This window comes from Gastrolobium bilobum, unplaced genomic scaffold, assembly GCF_033153095.1.
Source record: "Gastrolobium bilobum isolate Gb01-03AN ecotype WA unplaced genomic scaffold, APGP_CSIRO_Gbil_v1 utg5420, whole genome shotgun sequence".
NCBI classification, from domain to species: Eukaryota; Viridiplantae; Streptophyta; class Magnoliopsida; order Fabales; family Fabaceae; genus Gastrolobium; species Gastrolobium bilobum.
Window position 1 is genome coordinate 11,232 of NW_026898652.1, and position 20,138 is coordinate 31,369.

Consider the following 20,138-nt stretch of genomic DNA (forward strand, 5'->3'; position numbering starts at 1 on the left):
TTCATGGATGTCCAAAGCTTAATTTAAGTTATTCTGCATATTTTAAGTTCATTGAGCATCTTGTGTGTTTACAGGTTTTTCTGCTATTTTCTCCCTTTTGTTGTGTATCCACCACCACCAATGCTGTAGCGTAACTTTACTAATTACTATAGCCTATTGATTTTCCGTTTGTTTCGCTCGCTGGAGGATGTCATCTTTATTGGTGGTAGCCCCAATGTCCTCTTTATTATATTTTAACATTTTCCTTTTAATCTAGATATGACCAAATGTTGGCAAATATGGATCTTTTGCTTGCGAGTTCTAATTTGGTGTTCTCTTTACCTTCAAATAATTGGAGGGTTTATCATCCTCATTTATGACTAGATGTGCTCTATGATTAATCCACATAACTCTTTAGTTTGAAGTCATGGGTTTTTAGGTGGAAAATAATGCAAATCAAAGTTTAATTTTCTAATATTTCGAAAACACTATGAACCCGGACCTGTGACTAGATAGCAATATTTTGATCAGATTAATTTTTAAGATAAAACTTAAAAGTGGGTTTTTTTCACTCTTTTGCTCCTTATTAATTAATTAATAACTATTTTGTCCCTGATTCGACTACCTTGTATTTTTAATAGACTAAATGGTCAAAACAGACAAAAAATGGCTGCTGGGAGATTTAGTCGACTAAATCTCCCTATTTAGTCGACTAAATCTTTATATTTGACAACAAAAAAAAATAAGTCAGTATGATTTTAATCGATTAAGTAGGGAGATTTAGTCGATTAAATCTTCCAACAACCGTTTAGTCGATTAAAAATGCAAGGTAGTTGATTAAAGAGGGGAGATTGGTAGATAGTTTCGAATCAGGAGCAAAATGGTTATTAATTAATTAATAAGGAGCAAAAGGGTGAAAAAGCCCTTAAAAGTGCCTTCTGTTTCTTTTTTTCTTCTCAAACGGTTTTTTAATAAGATTTTGATTATAAATATTTTTAATATCAAATAAATTAAACATAAATTAGTTTAAAAATTAATTATTTTAAACACCCACGTCTAGAAATTTTGTTTGCCTCAACTGGTGAGATTGATCACTGTTTTTGGGAGTTGAATTCCTGTAGACACTACGTGCTCTTTATGCTAATTTTACTAACTTTGAGAAAGGAGATTTCTTAACATAAGAATTTGCTGATTATTTTATATTAATTTAATAGATGTTAAGTATTTTCATAATACACGTTTTTTTTTTTAATTCAAGAACATCAACAAATATTAATAAATTTAATCTAAATGTTGTCCGTACCTTCATTCTATACATATATTGGGTTACATAAAACATAAAGAAAATGTATTGATATAAATTAGGTACATTTATTATGGGTTTGATTTTTTTTTTTTTTTGTATGAAACAATTTGTCTCATGCAACATACACAAAAATGAATAAGACCCACTAAAGAAAGAGAGAGAAAGAAAAAAGAAGAAGAAGAAAAGAACGAATCTCGTCTATTTTTGTTTGTTACATAAGACAATTTATATCCATCATCCCGGTTGCATCTCTTGAAATATTCTCTCCGTTCTTTTTTATTTGTCTTTTAATTGCATCGGTCTAAATCGTTTTTTGAATTTGATCATCTTCTTTTTCTTCTTTAATTTTCGTTTCTGTTTCTAAAATAAAAAATAAAAAATAAAAAATATGTTTGCGCATCTGTCTTGTTTCTGCGTTTGTACTCGTTTGTGTTTCTGATTCCGATTTCTGCACCTTTGATTCTGCATCGGAATTTGATTCTGCACATGCATCTTTTCTCAGTTTTTGAATATTTTACATTACGGTTTACGTTTTAGGGCAATTTTGGGCAATTTGAGAAATCGGTAAAACTTCTGTTTGAGAGATTGGCTTCGGGAGTTCTATTCCCAAAGGAATTCGATCTTCTGAGCATAAGTCACGCCCTAAAAAGGCGTGAGGTGACCCTTATTTTTGCCAAATTATGTCGTTTACTAACCCGTTTTGGTGTTTCTTTGTCATTTCAGAACGTGTCGGGTATTTCTGGATTTGTTCGACTTACTTTGATCGATCTGAAAATTGATGACCTGAAGAAGGCGATCATCCCTGTCAAAAGTCGTGGGGCATTTTCTCCGAATTCGTTCGTTTACTATTTCATTTTTTTTTTGAAAAAATATTATTTGATTTTTGAGTCCGTAGGGTCAATTAGAGTTTAGGAGAGTTGGTCACATAGCATTCTGAGGTCATTTGGTATTTTTAGTAGATTTATTTTGCTTTTGTTTGCTATTTTCGGCAAAAAAAAATTTGTGTCCTATCGTATGTTTTGTGATTTTACTGCTGTATGCGTACCTATGATGCATGACTAGGAGTACCATCAGTGTTGATGATTTATATGCATATGACCCTGAGATAGAGAGATCATTGCATGCTGCTAATAGAATTCGTAGGTTTACTTACAGTAGAGTTGTTCCTAAGCATACCTTAGAGTCTGAGTCTGTTGAGTCCGAGTCTGTTGAGTCTGTTTGTTCGAGTCCTTTACATAGTGTCTATTCGTTTGGTAATTTATTTGATTCTGAATTTTGATATTTTGGGATCAAAGCACTTTCTCTGGAGCGTTCTTCGCGTTCTTCATCTTTTTCTTCTTCTTCTTTTTATTTTATTTTAATCATGTTTACCTTAGCCATGCGTGGCTAAGAACCTTTTCATCAACCTAAGGGTAACAGATTCCATGGATTAGTCTTGAGGGTCTGCGCTTTATTTTAAATCAGTTTTGTTTCCCTTCCCAACTCAGATTGATATCGTGCGATCGTGGATATTCAATCTGAGGTTCGCGATTGCGATTATGGAAAGGGATTAATCATCAGATTTGATGGTTAGATTGATTAACCCTATGACCTTAAATCAAACGGGCTGATACTCTGCGATTGTATGAGTAGAAGCACCGTATTTGATCAAATGCTAAGCGATCGCTTAGAGAGAGGTGGTCAATTGGAAATAAAGATTCTGATTCGATTGACGATCAATCACGATTCTGATATCTTTTTATCCGAGGAAAGACGTTCATGGAACCCTAACCTTAGGTTGGTTAATTTTTAATTACGAATTTTTATTCCAAATTTATATTCTACCTTTTTAATTATTCACTCAAAATCCAAAACCCCCCCTTTTAATTTTCTGTCATCATACGCGATTTTTACCAAAACAATTTCCTTGAGAGACGACTTAGGGTTTCCACTTTACTACAAATTTTCTGAACCCTAATAAAAAAATAATTTTTAATTTGCGCGAGTTCGACAGCTCGTGTCAAATGTGGTTAGGTAATAATTAAGAAAATTACTACAAAATCTTGATTATAACAAAAATTCTTTTAACTGAATCATCTTTTATTAGAATACTCAAAATATTATTACCATTCCATTAATTTTCTTTCTCACTTATCAATATTAAACATAAGGTTCAAAAATTTAATAATTTAGTAATAATCAAAAATACAAATAAAATATTTTCCAATTTAAATAGTTACTTTGTTACTCATTCAATTGCAATATTAACATTATAATAATTATCATTTTAGGATTATCATTCTTACTAACCTATTTAATTATTATTAAATTAATTCAAAATGAACAGCAGCTAATTTTTTCTATTAAATAGATCATAAGAGTAGTATATATAAAATGATAGTAAACATAACCTTCCCGAAAAATATAATCTTGACTTTTGAGCCAAACTATAAATACTTGAGCTAACTGGCAGCTATTGCAAGTCAAAAATCTTATACCAGAAACCACCGCATGTGCAAATTGAAATATACCCAAAGGAATATTGAACGTGTTTTACATAACTGCACAAGCATCATGAAAGCTTAGTACAGTTGCGAATTAAGAAAGTGGTTCAGTAGTTGTTTTAGTAAAGAATCTTCCAAACCAGATAGATCCCGTTGGATGATAGAATATTGGTTGTTTTAAAAATGGTTAAAATATCAAAGGGGTGTTTGCTCTCTCATAATAATCAATACAAGTAAGTAAACATAAATGTATTCCAAGTTCAAACTAGGGTATCAAGAAGGCAATAATATAAGAAAATGGCAGAACCAATTCCTATGGACATGGAGGAATATGAAACTAACCTATCCTGAGTTCGAGCTCCTAAAAAATTTTAGCTGTAAAATCTAAAAAGCAACTCCACAGGTATGGTATTGCCTCCTGTCCTATGTATCTCATCATGCCAAATCCAACAAATTATAAGTTAAACTGCACTTTTCTTGCTCCTGAAACTCTCCTTCATCACGGCAAATTTTTTCTTGCACTGATTCATAGTCTTCCCAGGGACAGCTGTGGCGACACGCTCCCATCTCTGGTTAGTTTCCTTTGGAAAGGCTTTTAAAGCTTGAACCAGTGCTCTTTCCTGCACTGCAGACCACACATCTTGTTCGGAAACTCCATTTGCATTTGCAGTAGAGTTCTGATTATCTGTATGAGAGTCTTCTGAGTTATTTGTTGTTGAGGCGGCAGTGGCGGTGGCCGTAGCGGCCGCCGCAGCAGCAGCAGCAGCACTACTTTCAGACCCTTCCAATTCTTCTCTGGTTGTCAGAGGAGATGCAATTGATTGTGCAGCAGGTTTCCTTTTCTCTAAAAAGGCATCAAAAGCTTTGGACGAATCAGGCTTCTGGAGGAGAACAGTTTTAGTTGCCTTCATAATTTCTTCAACAGATCTTCCAGTACCAATGTATTCTGAAATAACCTCCCATCTACGTGAAGTTCCTTTGGGATATTTTAGCATTCCTTTCCTCAATAGCTCAATCTCTTCTTTATTCCAAGGTTTCTCCTTCTTCTCCATGTTGCTTAGTGAAGCACTACCATTAGACTTGATGGAACCATTATGTTGATTACTTTTCTCATCTTTCTCATCAACGGAATCTTCCTTACAACTCAGTGCATCTCTTACAACTTTTGCTTGCTCTAACATCTCTTTGCCCTCCATTTTCTCACACAAACCCCTCAGCTGCTCAATATCCAGTGACATGCAAAGCCTTTCTATACCATCATCAGAAATGTCAAGTAAATGCTGTGCCAAAATAGGTCCTGAAAGATTTCGAAGACGCGTTCGCTCCTTTCGCAAGAGCTTTTTCTCTTTCTCCTTCACCTTCTTCTGTTGTAAAGCAGCTTCTGCAGCTCGTCTATCTTCCTCCTCTTTTCGTCGCTTCTCCTCTTCTGCAATTCTGACTGCTTCTTCTTCCTGCAACTTCTTTGCCAGGAACCTAGCCTGCTTTTTCCTTTGCTTCTCAGCTTTTTCCTCTTCCTTTCTTCTCAATATTCTTGGGTCTCTCTTATAAGCATTATCAACAAGAGTGCGTACCCGTGCATACTCATCCTTCCTAGCTTTTTCTGACAGTTTTGCATTCTGCCTTTCCATCCACCTCCTATGGTCCCGAGATTCAGCTTGCTCAAGATCAAACTCATCAGTATGGGGAAACTCCCTCCAGCTTTTGAAGGAGTACCAAAAATTGTAGAAATTATCAACTTCTTTCAATGGAGTATTATCATCACCTAGTGTTGGAATTGGTTGACTGACTGACCACCGCCCATTCCTCATAAATGCGGGGCCAAACACCTTGAAGAAGTCTTGTGGAGCACAGTCAGTCGGAATCTCATCGTCAAACTCATCTGTGGAATCATAAATTCTTCTCTTCACAGGATCAATCAACACTTCATATGCTTCCTGTATTGCCTTAAAATGGCTTTCTATTTCATCCTTCTTTGCCTGCTTTGCAGCTTCAGTTTCCTCAGCAAGAAGTAGAGCAGCCTGTTTGTCAGGATGAAACCTCAGGGCAGTTTCACGATAGCTTCTACGTATTTGATCCTCTGTAGCAAGATACCTTAGATGGCTCATACCCAATAATGCATAGTGGTCTTGCTGCTTGTCCCCATCACCAGATTTCTTTTTGCTCTTGCTGCTATAAGAATCAGATGGGAGATATGTCTGTTCCTTTTCACCAACCACTTTTTTATTATCAGCATCTTTATTATCCTCCTGAACACCACGAAGTTTAAGTGCAGCACAATGGAAGGCGTGACCAGCAGGTTCATATTTCAAAGCCTTGATAGGAAGACAGTTCGAAGAAACAAAAATAGACTGCCCATCTACAATTTCGTCTGAGTAAGCAATAAGACGGGGTTTTGTATGTACAGCCATAATGGGGGCCAACAGAACCAGAAACAGCTTAACTTCAATACAATATCTCCCTCAAATTTGATTTTATAACAACTCAAAACTGCATTTCAAGGAAAACTGCAATCAGAGAAATTCATGCTACCATGAACATAATAAATCAAAACATTATTTTTAATAAAAGATATTACATTAGGGAGTAAAGTGCGGAAGTACAACTGGTAGGACAAGGAGAGATCCTCCAAACAAAATGTCTATGTACAATGAAGTTAAAAGAAAAAGCTAAGAATGCATGGTTGCCCAACTCACTGCATAATGGAGATATCAACTTCATTGAAGTAGATATGAACAAAGTAACAGAACATCAAAGCTAAGCATACTAAAAAATAAGAGCAGTGCCCACTGCAATCACACACCAATGGATAGAAAAAATTGCACTATCATAAAATTTAAGCCTCTTCACTTTTACAGAAGCTTTTAAAACAAACAATCAAAAATTGATTAAGGGTAGATCAATGCACCCACTGCTCCTCTTGAAGACCCCTAGAATCACAATTGTTTCATGGGAAAGTAGTCATCATACACACAAAAGTAAAAAAAAAAAAAAAAGGCATATTGTCTCTGAGTCTGAGCTAGATCTCCAGTTCTCCACTTTGATTGTTTTTATCCTGCTATGTACTGTTGTTCAAATAATAGACTTGACTTCGAGGAAGCTTTGGGTTTCCAAATGGAAGGAACCTTGGAAGGTTAGGAGTGTGATTTAGAAATTCAAAGAAATATTAGCTAGGGACCTCTTAAAAGGAATAGAAAAATCAAAACTATCCTACCAGAACTCGATAAGAGACCAATAAAGAAGTTCAGACCAAAAGGGGTTGTAGTTCACTAGTTTATCTGTCATTGGAATCTTCGCCAAAATGAATGTCCCAATGTAAAGAATGACCTCGAACAGTATAGTAGCTTATGGGCAAGTTATGCAAAGCACGAAGATAAAAATGGCAAGGAAAGGTCTCTAGGAATGAAGCATATTCCCATCCAAATGTCCTCCCAAAACTATACAGTTAGCAGACCTTTAAAGCTAAACCATAGAATCAGCAGACTAAAATGAGAAACGGGTACAGATAATAGTTCTTGCAGCTTAAGTATAAAGCATAGAAAAAACACATTGAAAAACAATTAACAGGATAGCAGAGAGACAAAAGTCTAGTGATTTCAAGAACAGTACTGTGTCTGGTTAGTACTAGCAACACATCTACATATGTTACAGCCCAGAAGTAAATAACACAACAGCTCCTCGTGCATAAGAAATATTTCTGCAATCTTTGCAAAATTTCTGCAATTCTCGAAATCCAGGCAAAAAAAGTTTATGGCATTGCTTTTACATACTCAGATATGCATAGCATTACCCTTTCTTCCCTTCCCTTCCCTCCCCGCCCCCCTCCCCCCCCAAAAAAAATATCACACCATTAAAAGAAAAATTAAAGAAAAGAACACATCGGGTGCAATCTATTGTTCATAATCCAAAAGCTATCAAAAAGAGTCATTGAATTAGCAAGAATAACTCATATTATAACCGTGCAGGAATGCACTTTCTCAATGTGAACACCGGTCGTTACACTCAAAAGTATGAGAATTAAAATCCCCAAAAAAATGCAATATAATTCCGAGAATATAATATATTTTTATTACACATGACAATTAGCTTAAACTTATGGATTTAATTTTCCAAGATGCCAACCCTGAAACTAAAAAAAATTCAAATATGAAGCCACATAAGATGGGGAAAAACAAAACAAATTATAAATGAATAACGAAACAAAGCTTAAAGGTATAACAATATTACCAATTCAATCGAATCACGAGGAAAATCAGGCAACGAAAAAAACCCCAACCCAACAAACCAAACGGTCGCTCTAGCCAAAAGCCAAAAGGGTTTCACATATATAAACACAAAGGTGAGATTTTTACACGTAAACCTAGAAAAGTCTAGCACTTGAAGCACAATAAGATAGAATCAAAACAGATCATGATTGATGGGGAAACTGGCATGCGAAGTGATGTGAAAAAGGATCAAATACAAAGCAGAGAAAAAAATAGAGGAATAAGAAGATGAAGATGAAGAAAAACGAAAACTTTACCAAAGAAAAGAAGGAGTGAGGAATCGCCAGAAGAAGAAGCCGACTTTAGAGAACGGAAGAGAAACAGAGAGCGTTGCTTTTTGGTCTTTTATATGCGACACCAACTACTGCCCTGCCCTATCTCACTCCTTCCTTCCTCTTTCTCTTTTTTTTTTTTTTTTTTTGGTGAATCTCATATAAATTTGATATCTATCTAAATATTAATAATATAACGAATAAGATATGGTAAGAATAATAGAATTAGAGTTTAAAAATTGGATAGAAAGTAAAATTAAACCTGATAAACTTGGTTTTATTTTCTAATCAATTTTAAAAAATTTATATTTATCTAAATATCAATATATAAAAAAATATATATGAATAATAAATTTAAAAATTAAAAATTGGATAGAAAAATATTTAAATATAATAAAATAGACTGCAGTAAAATTATCTTAATTTTTATAATAAAATTCTTTTAAACTTTTTATGTTATAAGGAGAATATTCTCACTACTAAAAAAATTTAATGTCAACTCATTACCTATCTAGTCACTGTTAGATCAGTATTTACTTTTTCTTCAGAAATTTTTCATCATTCTCTCTTTGATCCAACGATGATTAGATTCATAGTGAGTTGCTAGCGGATTTTTTTATAGTAAAAATATCCCCTTTTATAATACATTATATGGAATACCATGTTATGTCTACTTTTTTCTATACCTACTTTACCTATTCCTTCATAACATCGTTTCTTCACATTTTCTCTTTTCTCTTAAGATTTTGATCAGATGGTGTTGGAAAAGTATAGGTAGGTTAAACATGAAAAATTGTAGGCAAATATCATATCCTATATTATATTAGAAGCAAGAGTTCAAAAATTCTGCTTTGGTTTATTCTTTTATGATTTATCACTTATTTTTTTGTGCTTTTTTTCTTATCATTTGCCTTCCCTATGATTTTCTCACCAAAGTTCACATTTAACATCATTAATACTTGAACTAACTTGTTCATTTTATCCTTATTTTACTTGCTAATCTGAGATAAAGATTTTGGTCACGACAACAAACAGGCTTTGATGATTTAGTGGTTTTTGCCAAAATTTCAACCATATATTAGTGTTTTTAATACAGGCAAAATAGAGATAAAATGGGCAAGTTAATACAATTACTTTTTTTTTGGAGTTACCCAATTCTAATTATCTCTTTGAGACGAGTTGGCTCCCTCCGGTATTCCCACGAGCTTCGACTCTTTGAGCCGGCTATGGGACTAATCCGGAGTGCGGAGGAACAGTGATGGCTAAAGGTTAATATAATTACTAAACATGTAAAATGTGAACGTGAGATAAAAAAAAAATAACATAAGGAGGGTAAGTGATAAAAGACTAAATCGTAGGGGTGTTTTTATTATTATTTTTTTGAAAAAGATGTTTGTCCTTTTAAAGAATATAACTCTATGTTATTTTAGATCCTAACTTTTAATTTCTGTCAATCAATGATTATAATTTATTAGATTAAACTTACTAATTAATTAGTTATTCACAATTAATTATAACCATTGATTGACGAAACTCAACGGTTAGAATCTAAAATGACAAAAGTTATGTCTTTTAAACGGACAAATATTTTTCCCCTTTTTCTTTTTTATACAAGTGATAATTAAACACATAATCTAATATAATCTACCCAAACTCTTTATCACTAGACTAAACGTAATAGCTTGTTTTAGTGATTATTATATATCCCATCTCTTGGTGAATTTCCATGGTTGTCGAATTCAGCCTAGTGTAAGCAGCAAGTTCATGTTCTTTTGACACAATTTTTACCATTTTTTTCCCTCGGAGGTCAACCTTCGTTTATAGACAAAGTGAAGGGCTGGCTTCAGGCAAAGTTACATCAACTTTTCATTTGATGGGATGGGGTCATGTGTTATATTAAATCTTATCAAGATATCAATGTACTTTTATCCATCAATAAATTTGTGTTTGCCTATCTACCAAAAAAAAAAAAAATTTGTGTTTGCCTCGATTCAATGTCGAATTGTATTCTGTCAGTAATGAAACTTGGATTCGACTCGGTTTTTGGTCTTAAATAGATCAAATGTTGCTTGCATCCTTTCTAAATGATACAATAAGTTGAAGTCATCAATTATTTATGATAAAAAAAAATTAGTAATTTTTAAAGGTTAGACATATTATTTGAGAGAAATCGTCTTCCTAAAGGTGATAGGTCTCTCTCTTTTTTATCTTACTTTGCATATTTTTATGTTGGGTGACATATCGTAATTTTTTTTGTCCAAAGAAAAACAAACTTTTATGGTTGCGTGGATTACTCCAATTTAGTTCAAATAATCTCATCTATTTAAGAAGTCAGGTCTGTCAGGATGGATTAGGATAAGATGATTGAGAGGGAGGGAATGAAATGAAACGAAACGTGCATGCTTATATTTGAAAATAAAATCATATTCAGCGAGCTTAAAACGACGTCGTTTTAAGTTATAAAGTTAAAAAATTATAATAACAAAGACTATATAACTTTGCAATATATTATAATTACAAAAATACTTTAATTTCTGCCTCAAAATGACGTCGTTTTGAACTCACTGGAGATAATTTTATCTCCGATGACTGAAGAAATCCTTTATCCATTATTTAATATGATTATGTAATATAAGTGAATCAAAATCTTATATAGATAAATTAATGATGATAATTTTATAGCTACTTATCTCAATACTCTCTCTCTCCCTTTATATGATTATGATTTTCGCCGCTGGTAGAGCCAGCCTTCCAACCTAACTAGGGCCAAGAAAAATTTAGCTGGTACCAAATATTAAAACATAAAAGGTTATTTTGTCACGATTTTTTGTGTGGGAAGTTTTAATTTTAGATTCTCTCTTTCTTTCTTTTTTAAGTAGAAATTTAGTCTAATATACTTTTATAAAAAGTCTTATTATAATTTTTTTTTGTTATAATGAATCACGAAAATAAAAACTAAAAGTTCCAAAGAAAAACGTTTTTTAAGTTTTTATATATTTGACCGATTTACTTATGACTCATGAGTGCTATATATATGGTCAAAATTATTTTTTAGTGTAAATTATACTTTTAATATTGATGTCAATCAGATCTCACTTGTATTTAATGACTGACTCTAATTGATAAATTATATGAATCATTTGATATAAGTGAATTAATGACTGAAAATAATAATATTTCATATTCTTATATCGATGTAAGAATAATATGTATATTATATATATATATATACATTGAATTTTTTGTATTATTATTAAAGACTTATTTTGATTAAATCATTAAAAAAATATAGCTAAAGATTTATTGGTATAAAATTTGAAGTTACAGCAACGAACTTACACAGCTGGTGAGCTAACAATATTACTGTGTAGCTAAGCTTAAACTACGAATATGCTAAAATGTGAGATGCTGAACTATAGCCTATAGTCATTCCTTCTAAATATTTAGAACAATACTGAGAGCAGTAACACTGAGAACAAAACTATGAAAGGGGTTGTTGTGGCAATATGAGCTGTGTTTGGGAGCCTAGGGTACGCCTCAGGAGATGGCATAACACATTCATCTCCATTGAATGAAATTTTTCTTGGAAAAGTCCATCCTTCTTTGAAGGTGAAGTCTCCTATATCTTTGTGCAGCAACACTTCTGTTTGTACATTCCCGTTCTCTCCATGTGTCAGCAACATGTCATTGTAGTACTTTATCCCCCAAAACATCCCTGTATCATCTGAAATTCATACACAATTCAAACATGAAATTTAAGTCATCACACTTATTCAACTGTTTTACTGTTTTTCAATTTGGTTCCTTAAAACATATTGTTTTGTGATTAAATGTGATTATTTGGTTCAGCTATTCTGTAATAAACCTAATTTAGGAACCAAATTCAGAATCATTCTTTATTAGGAACAGAAATGGAATGGTCTCCAATTTGAATCAACTACTATTAGGTCCAACATATTATGTTCAATGAAAGATGGCATTAATGCAGTAACTTACTGATATTTCCATAAATTGGCAGGGGCTTGTAGTTGAAACTGAAAACTTGGGTTACACTTCTCAAGTTGGGATGTAACACCACCAAATTCCACTGGGAATAGTTTCTGACAAAGTTAAGGTTTGTGATTGTGATCTTGACCCGCCAATACTCTTTATAGCTTTGTTTCACATGCCAGTGAACACGAATGGGGCACATGTGATTTGAACACCTGATTACTGGTGTTGGTGAATCTGCACCATGTGCTTGTTGCAGTTGCAATTTTGAAGACTTCTCAGAACTGAAAATTTTCAACAACAGTGCAAATTAACAAGAAAAGTAGAATAAGGAACCCCACCACGTCCATTAGAAGCAGCTCCAAGTTTAAGCACTTCATGTAGCAAGTAAAACTAAAAGTTTGAAGCATAATTTGGACACAATGATCATAATGGAGTCATACAAATAAATGATTGCATTCTCAGTAAAGTAAATGACTCCTCCCAAACAAACAAAAAACCTCATCTTTAAATGGGAATTGACTCCTCTTTTTCGAAATTATTGGCCGAAGAAGAAAAGACTTTAATCTAGATTCTAGACTAGGTAAATACATAGCCATAAAAATAGAGAAGCAGCTTGCAAGCACAAAACAAAAAATGAACTCAAGGTGGGAAGAAATTATACTTGATACAATGTGCCCCCGGTAGCCCTTGACAGTTACAGCTGCATACAGGGCAAGGAACAACGGTACTATTATAGAATGCAGACAAGGATACACAGCATCTTGGGGTAGGTGATGCTAGAAACTGGGAGTAAATACATGTCACATTCCACGTCTCTGCAATTAATCCATAAAAATGTGACAATAAAATACCAGGTTACTGAAATATACAAGAACTTGCAGCATTTATTTTCTTGCTATCATTGAGTATATCTGAATTCTGAAATAGCACAACTCAAAGATAAAGATAAAGCACATATAATTTGAACTACTTAACAGTGCAAAGGAAACACTGTCAGTAGAGATAGTGTTATAAGCACGAAAGTCAGTCTTAACTCACATTATTTTGTGTAAATATGTTATGTTAAGCACTCTTAGACTCCAACCCGATTGATATAATTCAAAGGTCAAAAAAGAAAATGCAGTGAGTAAGGTTTATAGCAATAAGCATTATATTTTACTTGTAAAGCTAAGACACCAGAAAAAGAAGGAAAATCCTGCTTCTGCAAAGAATGTTTGCTAGCACATACACAAAATATTATGCCCAAAAAGGCCATAGCTTGTGATTCTTGAGCATCCGCATTGAAAACTCTCGTGCAAGAAAAAGCAAAAGGAAGAGCACTACTCACCTAAGACTTGTTGCCATCGATGTCCATCTTTGGTAAACTTTGTTGGTGGGACTTGAAATGGTGTCCCACAGCTATAACCAGGAATTCCAAGGGTGAAATTTTCAGGCATGCTAAAATTGCTATTTGAAAGGTAGATTGATGGTTTCATATAATTCATCTGGAAGGTGGCAACATATTTGGTAAGATCTTGTATCATTGATGTTAGGACCCCTCCTTTACAGCAATTAGAAGTTTGTTGATTATATGGGCTTCCAGGCATAAGATCAATAATAACTGGTTCCTTCTCACAACAATGGGGTTTCTGTTGTCCTCTGAATCTTGTGCAATTCCCTTGCTCTGTAGCTTCTGCTCCCAACATTGCCCATATCACCTCGTCACCTTTCCAAGCCCAACCCAATCTCCAACCAGGCTCCTCCACATGCCGATATAGTTGGAAGTTGTACACTGATATCCTCACCTATACCAAGTCAAGGAAAACTATACATAAGAGCACTTGGCATGCATTTACGCAAACTGCATAAGTGCTGTGCTGGGATGAAACTTTGTTCATTTCAAAGCAATACATTAAGAATCAAATACCAACATAACAAAAACCTTTACATTTTAGATAGAATTAAGAAAATAAGAGAATGTCAGCTTGTCGTCGGGAATGATTCGTTTACAAATTATAATAACTATGACTGGTCAGACATAATACAGTTTGTAAGAATTTATAAACAAAAAATTTGTAAATATAATTTTTTTCCTCGAGAAAAGTAAGAGATAGATAAAAGAAAAACATACTCAAAACAAAATTGATACTTGATTGCTATATGCATGTACGCTCCTCTGAACAAGGAAACTAAATTGTGGGCTAACTATGCTAAAAAAAAGTTGAATAAAACGAAATCAAATGGCTCACTTTTGGGTTTTTGGTGGATTTAAAAAAAAAAAAAAAAAACACTGGATTATGAATCATTTGTTAATGTTGTTTCATGTTAACGTAACCACCGACCCACAGAAACAAGACACAACTTTGTACCAGATTCTCACATGGTGAAGTACTCGAATGCTCTTGAGCTTTGGTGACGTGGCGTGAAGTGATTGAAAGTAAACCGAGAGAGAGAGAGAGAACTAGTAGTGTGCAGTGTTGAGCACGTGAACTTAGCCGCAGCTGAACATAATCGCACCATCTTCTTCTTTTCATTAATATTATCGAAAACCCGCAGACATTCTGAACAGTGTATTTATTTATTTAATTATTTCATCGAAGTGAAATAAAATACCTTTTTTGTACTAAAAAAAAAATACCATTTTGTTTGATTTTTTAAGATTTTTAAACGTAAAGGTGATTCAGCCACTTTCATACCTTCACAAATGGGGAATGTTGACCCCAGAAATAATGTTAACTCAGAACATAAATTAATAAAAATTCCATAAATAAACAAGAAAAATATTGAACAATCAAAACTATAAATGCTTACATCGACTGTATCCCCATTATCAGACAAGAAATCCCATGTGATAGTGATGTTGCCTAAAGGGTCCAACGAATCGTATCCATCTGCATTCTCAGTCAGATTCTACCCATTAATAAATAAATAAACATAAAAGAAGAAAAAGGATGAGGATGAAGAAGAAGAAATAAAATTATTTTATTTTTATTTATAAATAGAAAATAAAAAGCGTTACATGGAATTGATGTTAAAGAAAATTTTTGAGGTGCTTACAAGAGGGTGATATGGAGATGATGATGATGGAGAAGAATATCAAAATCGAAATGTTGCCCATTGATCTTTGATCGATGACGAAAAACGGATTCATATTCAAAGAAAGAGATATTTGATCTTCCTTCACAAACAAACAAAACCAGTTGAAAAGTTGATTTGGATTTTAGGTGTGACACTCTTGGAATTTGGATCAGTGAAACTGAACAAAATGGTGGCTAGCTGTGTTGTGATTATTTATTCAGTGTTGAGTCTTGGAATGTAGATGTACAGCTAATTAAGAAGAGGAAACGTTAAAAGTTGTAACAATGGCCAATGGGAATGCATGTTCATACTATATCCTATGCCTCAGCATTAAACACAATCAAAAAGGAAAAAAATAAAATAAAATAAAATAAAAAGAATTAAGGCTGCATTTGGGAAACCGAAGATATTTTATTTTATTTTATTTTATTTTATTTATTTTCTTTTCTCGGCCTTTATATTCAATTATTATATGTTAGTTGGCTAAAAAGTTTAATACAAAATTGTATATATATATATATATATATATATATATATATATATATATATATATATATATATATATATATATATATATATACACACACAACAATTATGAGCTTACAATTTAACTGCAGGGTAATGGTTGAAGATGATGACCAACATACCTCAAAGCATCTAACATTTGCGTATATGATTTCTAAAATACCTTTTACTGAAATAGATATTGAACGTTATGAATGAATTAATAATACTGGTGTTCTAGCCGGCCCAATATAGTATAGTTTTTAATAAAATGTACGAATTAATTCTCAAACTATGCAAACTCATCTCATGCAACCTTTTTGTTATCACTTACAACGACTAAAATGGCAATCAGTCTTGGCCGAAACCTTTGCCAATAGCATGAAAATCGTTGGCAAAACTGACTGAAAGCAACAAACAAGATAAAATCTAATCAGATTTTATAAAGCACAACGTTTATTTTGGGATTGATGGAAAAGTGTAAATGGATATCGGAAAATACCACGTTTGATTCAGGTTTTTTCAAAAAATACTAGGCAAATAGGATAGATGAAAAAATGACTTTTGTGTTGATTTTTGGATGAATTTCAATGTTACAGAATACCACTTCAGATGTAGTATTTTGAGATAACTGGGAAAGTGAAAAAACAGGTGCAAAGTTTCTCCCGAATATAGATTTTACATATTTAAATAAATTTCCCTGGTAATATTTCGGTCAACCAAATAACTTTTTTTACATTTTCCTACCAAACTCACTTTCCAACCATTTTCCTATCAATTACATTTTTCTAGTAAAAAAAAATTCTCCCGAACCAAACACTACCTGATTGTTTTGTAGGTTCCTGGTCTTGGTGTTCAGGTTTTCTTCCAAAATGAAAAGGGTTGAAAAGTCCAAATTCATTATTTTGGCTTGTTTAGAGGTTCAGTAGGTACGTACAATAATATGGAACTCCTAAGCAAGGTGTACATCAATTTAAGAGAGAGAGGGGAAAAAAAAGGAATCAAATAGAAAAAAGTATGCAGATAAAATATACTTAATTTAAGCTCTGACACATCTCTCAATAGGACAATGTTATTTAGTACTTAAACGCGGGCTTAGGCCACATCTTGTACCGAAATAAAAAACACAAAGCTTTCTCACTTAATTCACATAACTCTCATCCCTGTATCATTCATATTCCCCTTTCTCTTTCCTTGTTTCTTGTTCTTTTTATTCCTCATCATCAATAGCCACCTTGAAATATGCTGGTTATGTGAGACTCACATTATGCGCAACAAACATTTCCCTTTCAATAATGTTACCGAAGCAAGAACATCTAATATTTTCTTCTCATCAATAACCATACGGAAGAAGAAAAGAAAGAAGCAACAAACAGACTCTCACACACATTTAAGCAAGTCAACAAAATTAATCTCAAACTAATTCATAAAAGCATAATAGACTGTCTTGCAAACTTCATCTAGTGAATAATGGAGTTGTATAAGCTGAGTGCAAGCCCAGTTTGCAGTGGCAAATGCAAACATTTCTACTTTCACTAGTACAAAATTCAGCACCCATAATATAATCTCACAAATTGGCTGAACCTAATGGAATCAATTGGATGAGAGTTTCCGCAATTATTTATTACAAGGAAGCATAGCATGAGAATGTTGTGTCCTAACTACTTTCTGCGCTTGAGGGGTCCAGTTTTGTAACCACCCTTAGTTGGCTTGCCCCAAGGAGTGCGAGATCCTTTGCTCCATCGGCCACTACTCTTGCTCTTACCCTCTCCTCCACCATGAGGATGATCTACAGGGTTCATGGCCACTCCTCGAACAACAGGTCTTCGACCAAGCCATCGGCTATGTCCAGCCTTCCTAAGCTTGCGATCTCCATGGCTTGGATTAGAGACGGTACCAACAGTGGCCCTGCATCGAGAATCAATCAACTTTTTAACACCCGAGGGGAGTTGTATTAGACAGTATGCTGATGTGGGGTCTTTCAAGATCTTTGCATTAGTTCCAGCTGCTCTAACCAGCTTACCACCTTGCCCCGGGTTCAACTCAATGTTGTGAATGATTGTTCCAATTCGCATTGCAGACAGCGGCATGCAACTCCCAATTTGTGAGTTTATGTCAGAATACATCATTTGATTCATCATACTCTCGCGAGCACTATCACGAGTGCTATTTGCAACATCTGTGACCAAAGCAAAACAAGCACATTGAAAACAAACAATAGAGAACCCATAATCTCCATTCCAGATCTAGTGTGCAAGGGCAGTGAAATTCAACTGAAAAAATTGACATCGTTGATAACAAATGAAATTAAAAATAGTGAACACGCAGGAAACCCCAAATCTGCTAAGATTTTAATTTTAATTTTCCCCATCTTTCTCCGTCTGCTACAACATACAATTGAAATGTTCAATTTATCCAAATGAAAAGTGTGGAATGAGAGAGTACCGGAAGAAAAATGGCGAAAAGCATTGGAGAACAAGTTAAGCGCCGAAGAAGCCGTGCGAGGTCTCCACAGTGACATAGCCATTGATTCACCCTGTGCAATGACTAGGGGTTGTAGTTCACTAGTTTATCTGTCATTGGAATATCTGCCAAAATGAATGTCCCAATTTAAAGAATGACCTCAAACAGTAAGTAGCTTATGGGCAAGTTAAGCAAAGCACAAAGATTAAAAAAAGGCAAGGAAAGGCCTCCAAGAATGAAGCATATTCCCATCTAAAATGTCCTCCCAAAACTATACAATTAGCAGATCTTTACAGCTAAATCATTACCATAGAATCAGCAGACTAAAATGAGAAAGGGATACACATTATAGTTCTTGCACCTTAAGGATAAAGCATAGAATAAACACATTGAAAAACAATTAACTGGATAGCAGAGAGACAAAAGTCTAGTGATTTCAGGGACAGTGCTGTAGCCCAGAAGTAAATAACACAACAGTTCCTCGTTCATAAGAAACATTACTGCAATCATTACAAACCAAACGAATAACGAAAGAAAGCTGAAAAGTACTATAATATTACGAATTCAATCGCATAACCAGGAAAATCAGGCAACCGAACAAACCAAACGGTCGCTCAAGCTAAAAGCCAAAATGGTTTTGAGAATTTTACACGTAAACCTAGAAAAGTCAAGCTCTTGCACCAACATAAGATATAATCAAAACAGATCACGATTGATGGGGAAACTAAATGTCATGCGATGTGATTCGAAAAATGTTAAAATACAAAGAAGGGAAGAAGAGGAATAAGAAGAAGAAGATGAAGAAAAACGAAAACTTTACCAAAGAAAAAAAAGGAGTGAGGAAGAAGCCGACTTTGGAGAGCAGAAGAGAAACAGAGAGCGGAGCGTTGCGTTGCGTTGCTTTTTGGTCTTTTAAATGCGACACCAACTACTGCCCTACCTCACTCCTTCCTTCATCTTTCTCTCTTTTTTATTAATCTCAATAAAAATATCAGTTTGTTAAACTTATATTCAAATTCGAAGCTCGTGCGGACACGAAGGGAGCCAACTCGTCTCAAAGGGTTGGATAACTTCAAAAAAAAAACTTATATCCAAATTCATGAGGAAAAAACAAAACATTAAGGTGAATTTTCATATTTATTAGAAAAAAAAAAAATCAATGTGATGTTAATATAAAATATATTCAGGAAAAATTACATTTTACTACCTTAAAATTATCAAAAAATTTAAACTTGCCCATAAATTACATTCATCTTATTCTTTTTTAGTACATTATATTAATAGATTTTTTTATGTAAAAGTTAAATTATTTTAAAGGTTATATTATTTGAATTAATTTCAAAGATATAAAAAACATTGAAAAAAAATAGATTTAGACATAATAAATTGAACTTATATTTTAATCAATCTCATATAAATTAGATATCTATCTAAGTATCAATATATGTTTAAATACGATAAAATATAAAACAATTAAATTAAGTTTGGAAATCGGATAAAAAATCCAAATAAAGAAAATGAGGGAGAGACAGTGGGTTTGTTTGGTAGTGTTTTTTTTTTATTCTTAAAATTGTTTTGCAGAATAATTAATGAAATATATATTTTTTATAATTTTTATATTTTGAAAGTCAAAAGGTAAAATATAAAACAAAAACAATTCAAATATCTTCTCTGAATTTAACTTTAAAAATAGAAAAAGTTGTAATTTTTAGAATTATTTTTAACAAATAAGCCTTATCAAACAGATTTTTTTTTAAATCAAAAAATTATTTTTGAAAACATAATTCAATACTCTCCCCCTTTTCATTTGCTTACAATT

At 33.3% G+C, this 20,138-nt stretch overlaps 3 protein-coding genes across 3 annotated transcripts; all 3 read right to left on the bottom strand.

Moving 5' to 3' along the window:
* Positions 1-3,945: 3,945 nt before the first annotated feature.
* LOC133318052 (uncharacterized) lies at positions 3,946-8,411 on the bottom strand. Its single transcript, XM_061519992.1, has 2 exons — positions 8,288-8,411; positions 3,946-6,255 (listed from the first exon to the last, which is right to left on the bottom strand). The coding sequence occupies exon 2, from the start codon at positions 6,174-6,176 to the stop codon at positions 4,230-4,232; it is 1,947 nt and encodes a 648-aa protein (XP_061375976.1). The 5' UTR covers positions 6,177-6,255; positions 8,288-8,411; the 3' UTR covers positions 3,946-4,229.
* Positions 8,412-11,745: 3,334 nt separating this feature from the next.
* Positions 11,746-15,392, bottom strand: LOC133318053 (COBRA-like protein 6). The gene is made up of 6 exons (XM_061519993.1): positions 15,332-15,392; positions 15,086-15,165; positions 13,623-14,079; positions 12,957-13,110; positions 12,299-12,576; positions 11,746-12,026 (listed from the first exon to the last, which is right to left on the bottom strand). The coding sequence occupies exons 1-6, from the start codon at positions 15,390-15,392 to the stop codon at positions 11,746-11,748; spliced, it is 1,311 nt and encodes a 436-aa protein (XP_061375977.1).
* Positions 15,393-17,294: 1,902 nt separating this feature from the next.
* Positions 17,295-19,279, bottom strand: LOC133318088 (large ribosomal subunit protein uL2m). Its single transcript, XM_061520036.1, has 3 exons — positions 19,140-19,279; positions 18,302-18,444; positions 17,295-18,035 (listed from the first exon to the last, which is right to left on the bottom strand). The coding sequence occupies exons 2-3, from the start codon at positions 18,381-18,383 to the stop codon at positions 17,518-17,520; spliced, it is 600 nt and encodes a 199-aa protein (XP_061376020.1). The 5' UTR covers positions 18,384-18,444; positions 19,140-19,279; the 3' UTR covers positions 17,295-17,517.
* Between the last annotated feature and the right edge of the window lie 859 nt (positions 19,280-20,138).

What these genes read in the sequence shown, in the direction of transcription:
- LOC133318053 (XM_061519993.1), bottom strand. Translation starts at nt 15,392, where the DNA reads ATGGGCAACATTTCGATTTTGATATTCTTCTCCATCATCATCATCTCC. An exon ending in TCGATGGCAACAAGTCTTAG is followed by an intron (nt 13,111 to 13,622) that starts GTGAGTAGTGCT and finishes GATTAATTGCAG; the next exon opens with AGACGTGGAATGTGACATGT. An exon ending in CCGGGGGCACATTGTATCAA is followed by an intron (nt 12,577 to 12,956) that starts GTATAATTTCTT and finishes GAAAATTTTCAG; the next exon opens with TTCTGAGAAGTCTTCAAAAT.
- LOC133318088 (XM_061520036.1), bottom strand. Translation starts at nt 18,383, where the DNA reads ATGGCTATGTCACTGTGGAGACCTCGCACGGCTTCTTCGGCGCTTAAC. An exon ending in TTTTCGCCATTTTTCTTCCG is followed by an intron (nt 18,036 to 18,301) that starts GTACTCTCTCAT and finishes CTTTGGTCACAG; the next exon opens with ATGTTGCAAATAGCACTCGT.
- LOC133318052 (XM_061519992.1), bottom strand. Translation starts at nt 6,176, where the DNA reads ATGGCTGTACATACAAAACCCCGTCTTATTGCTTACTCAGACGAAATT.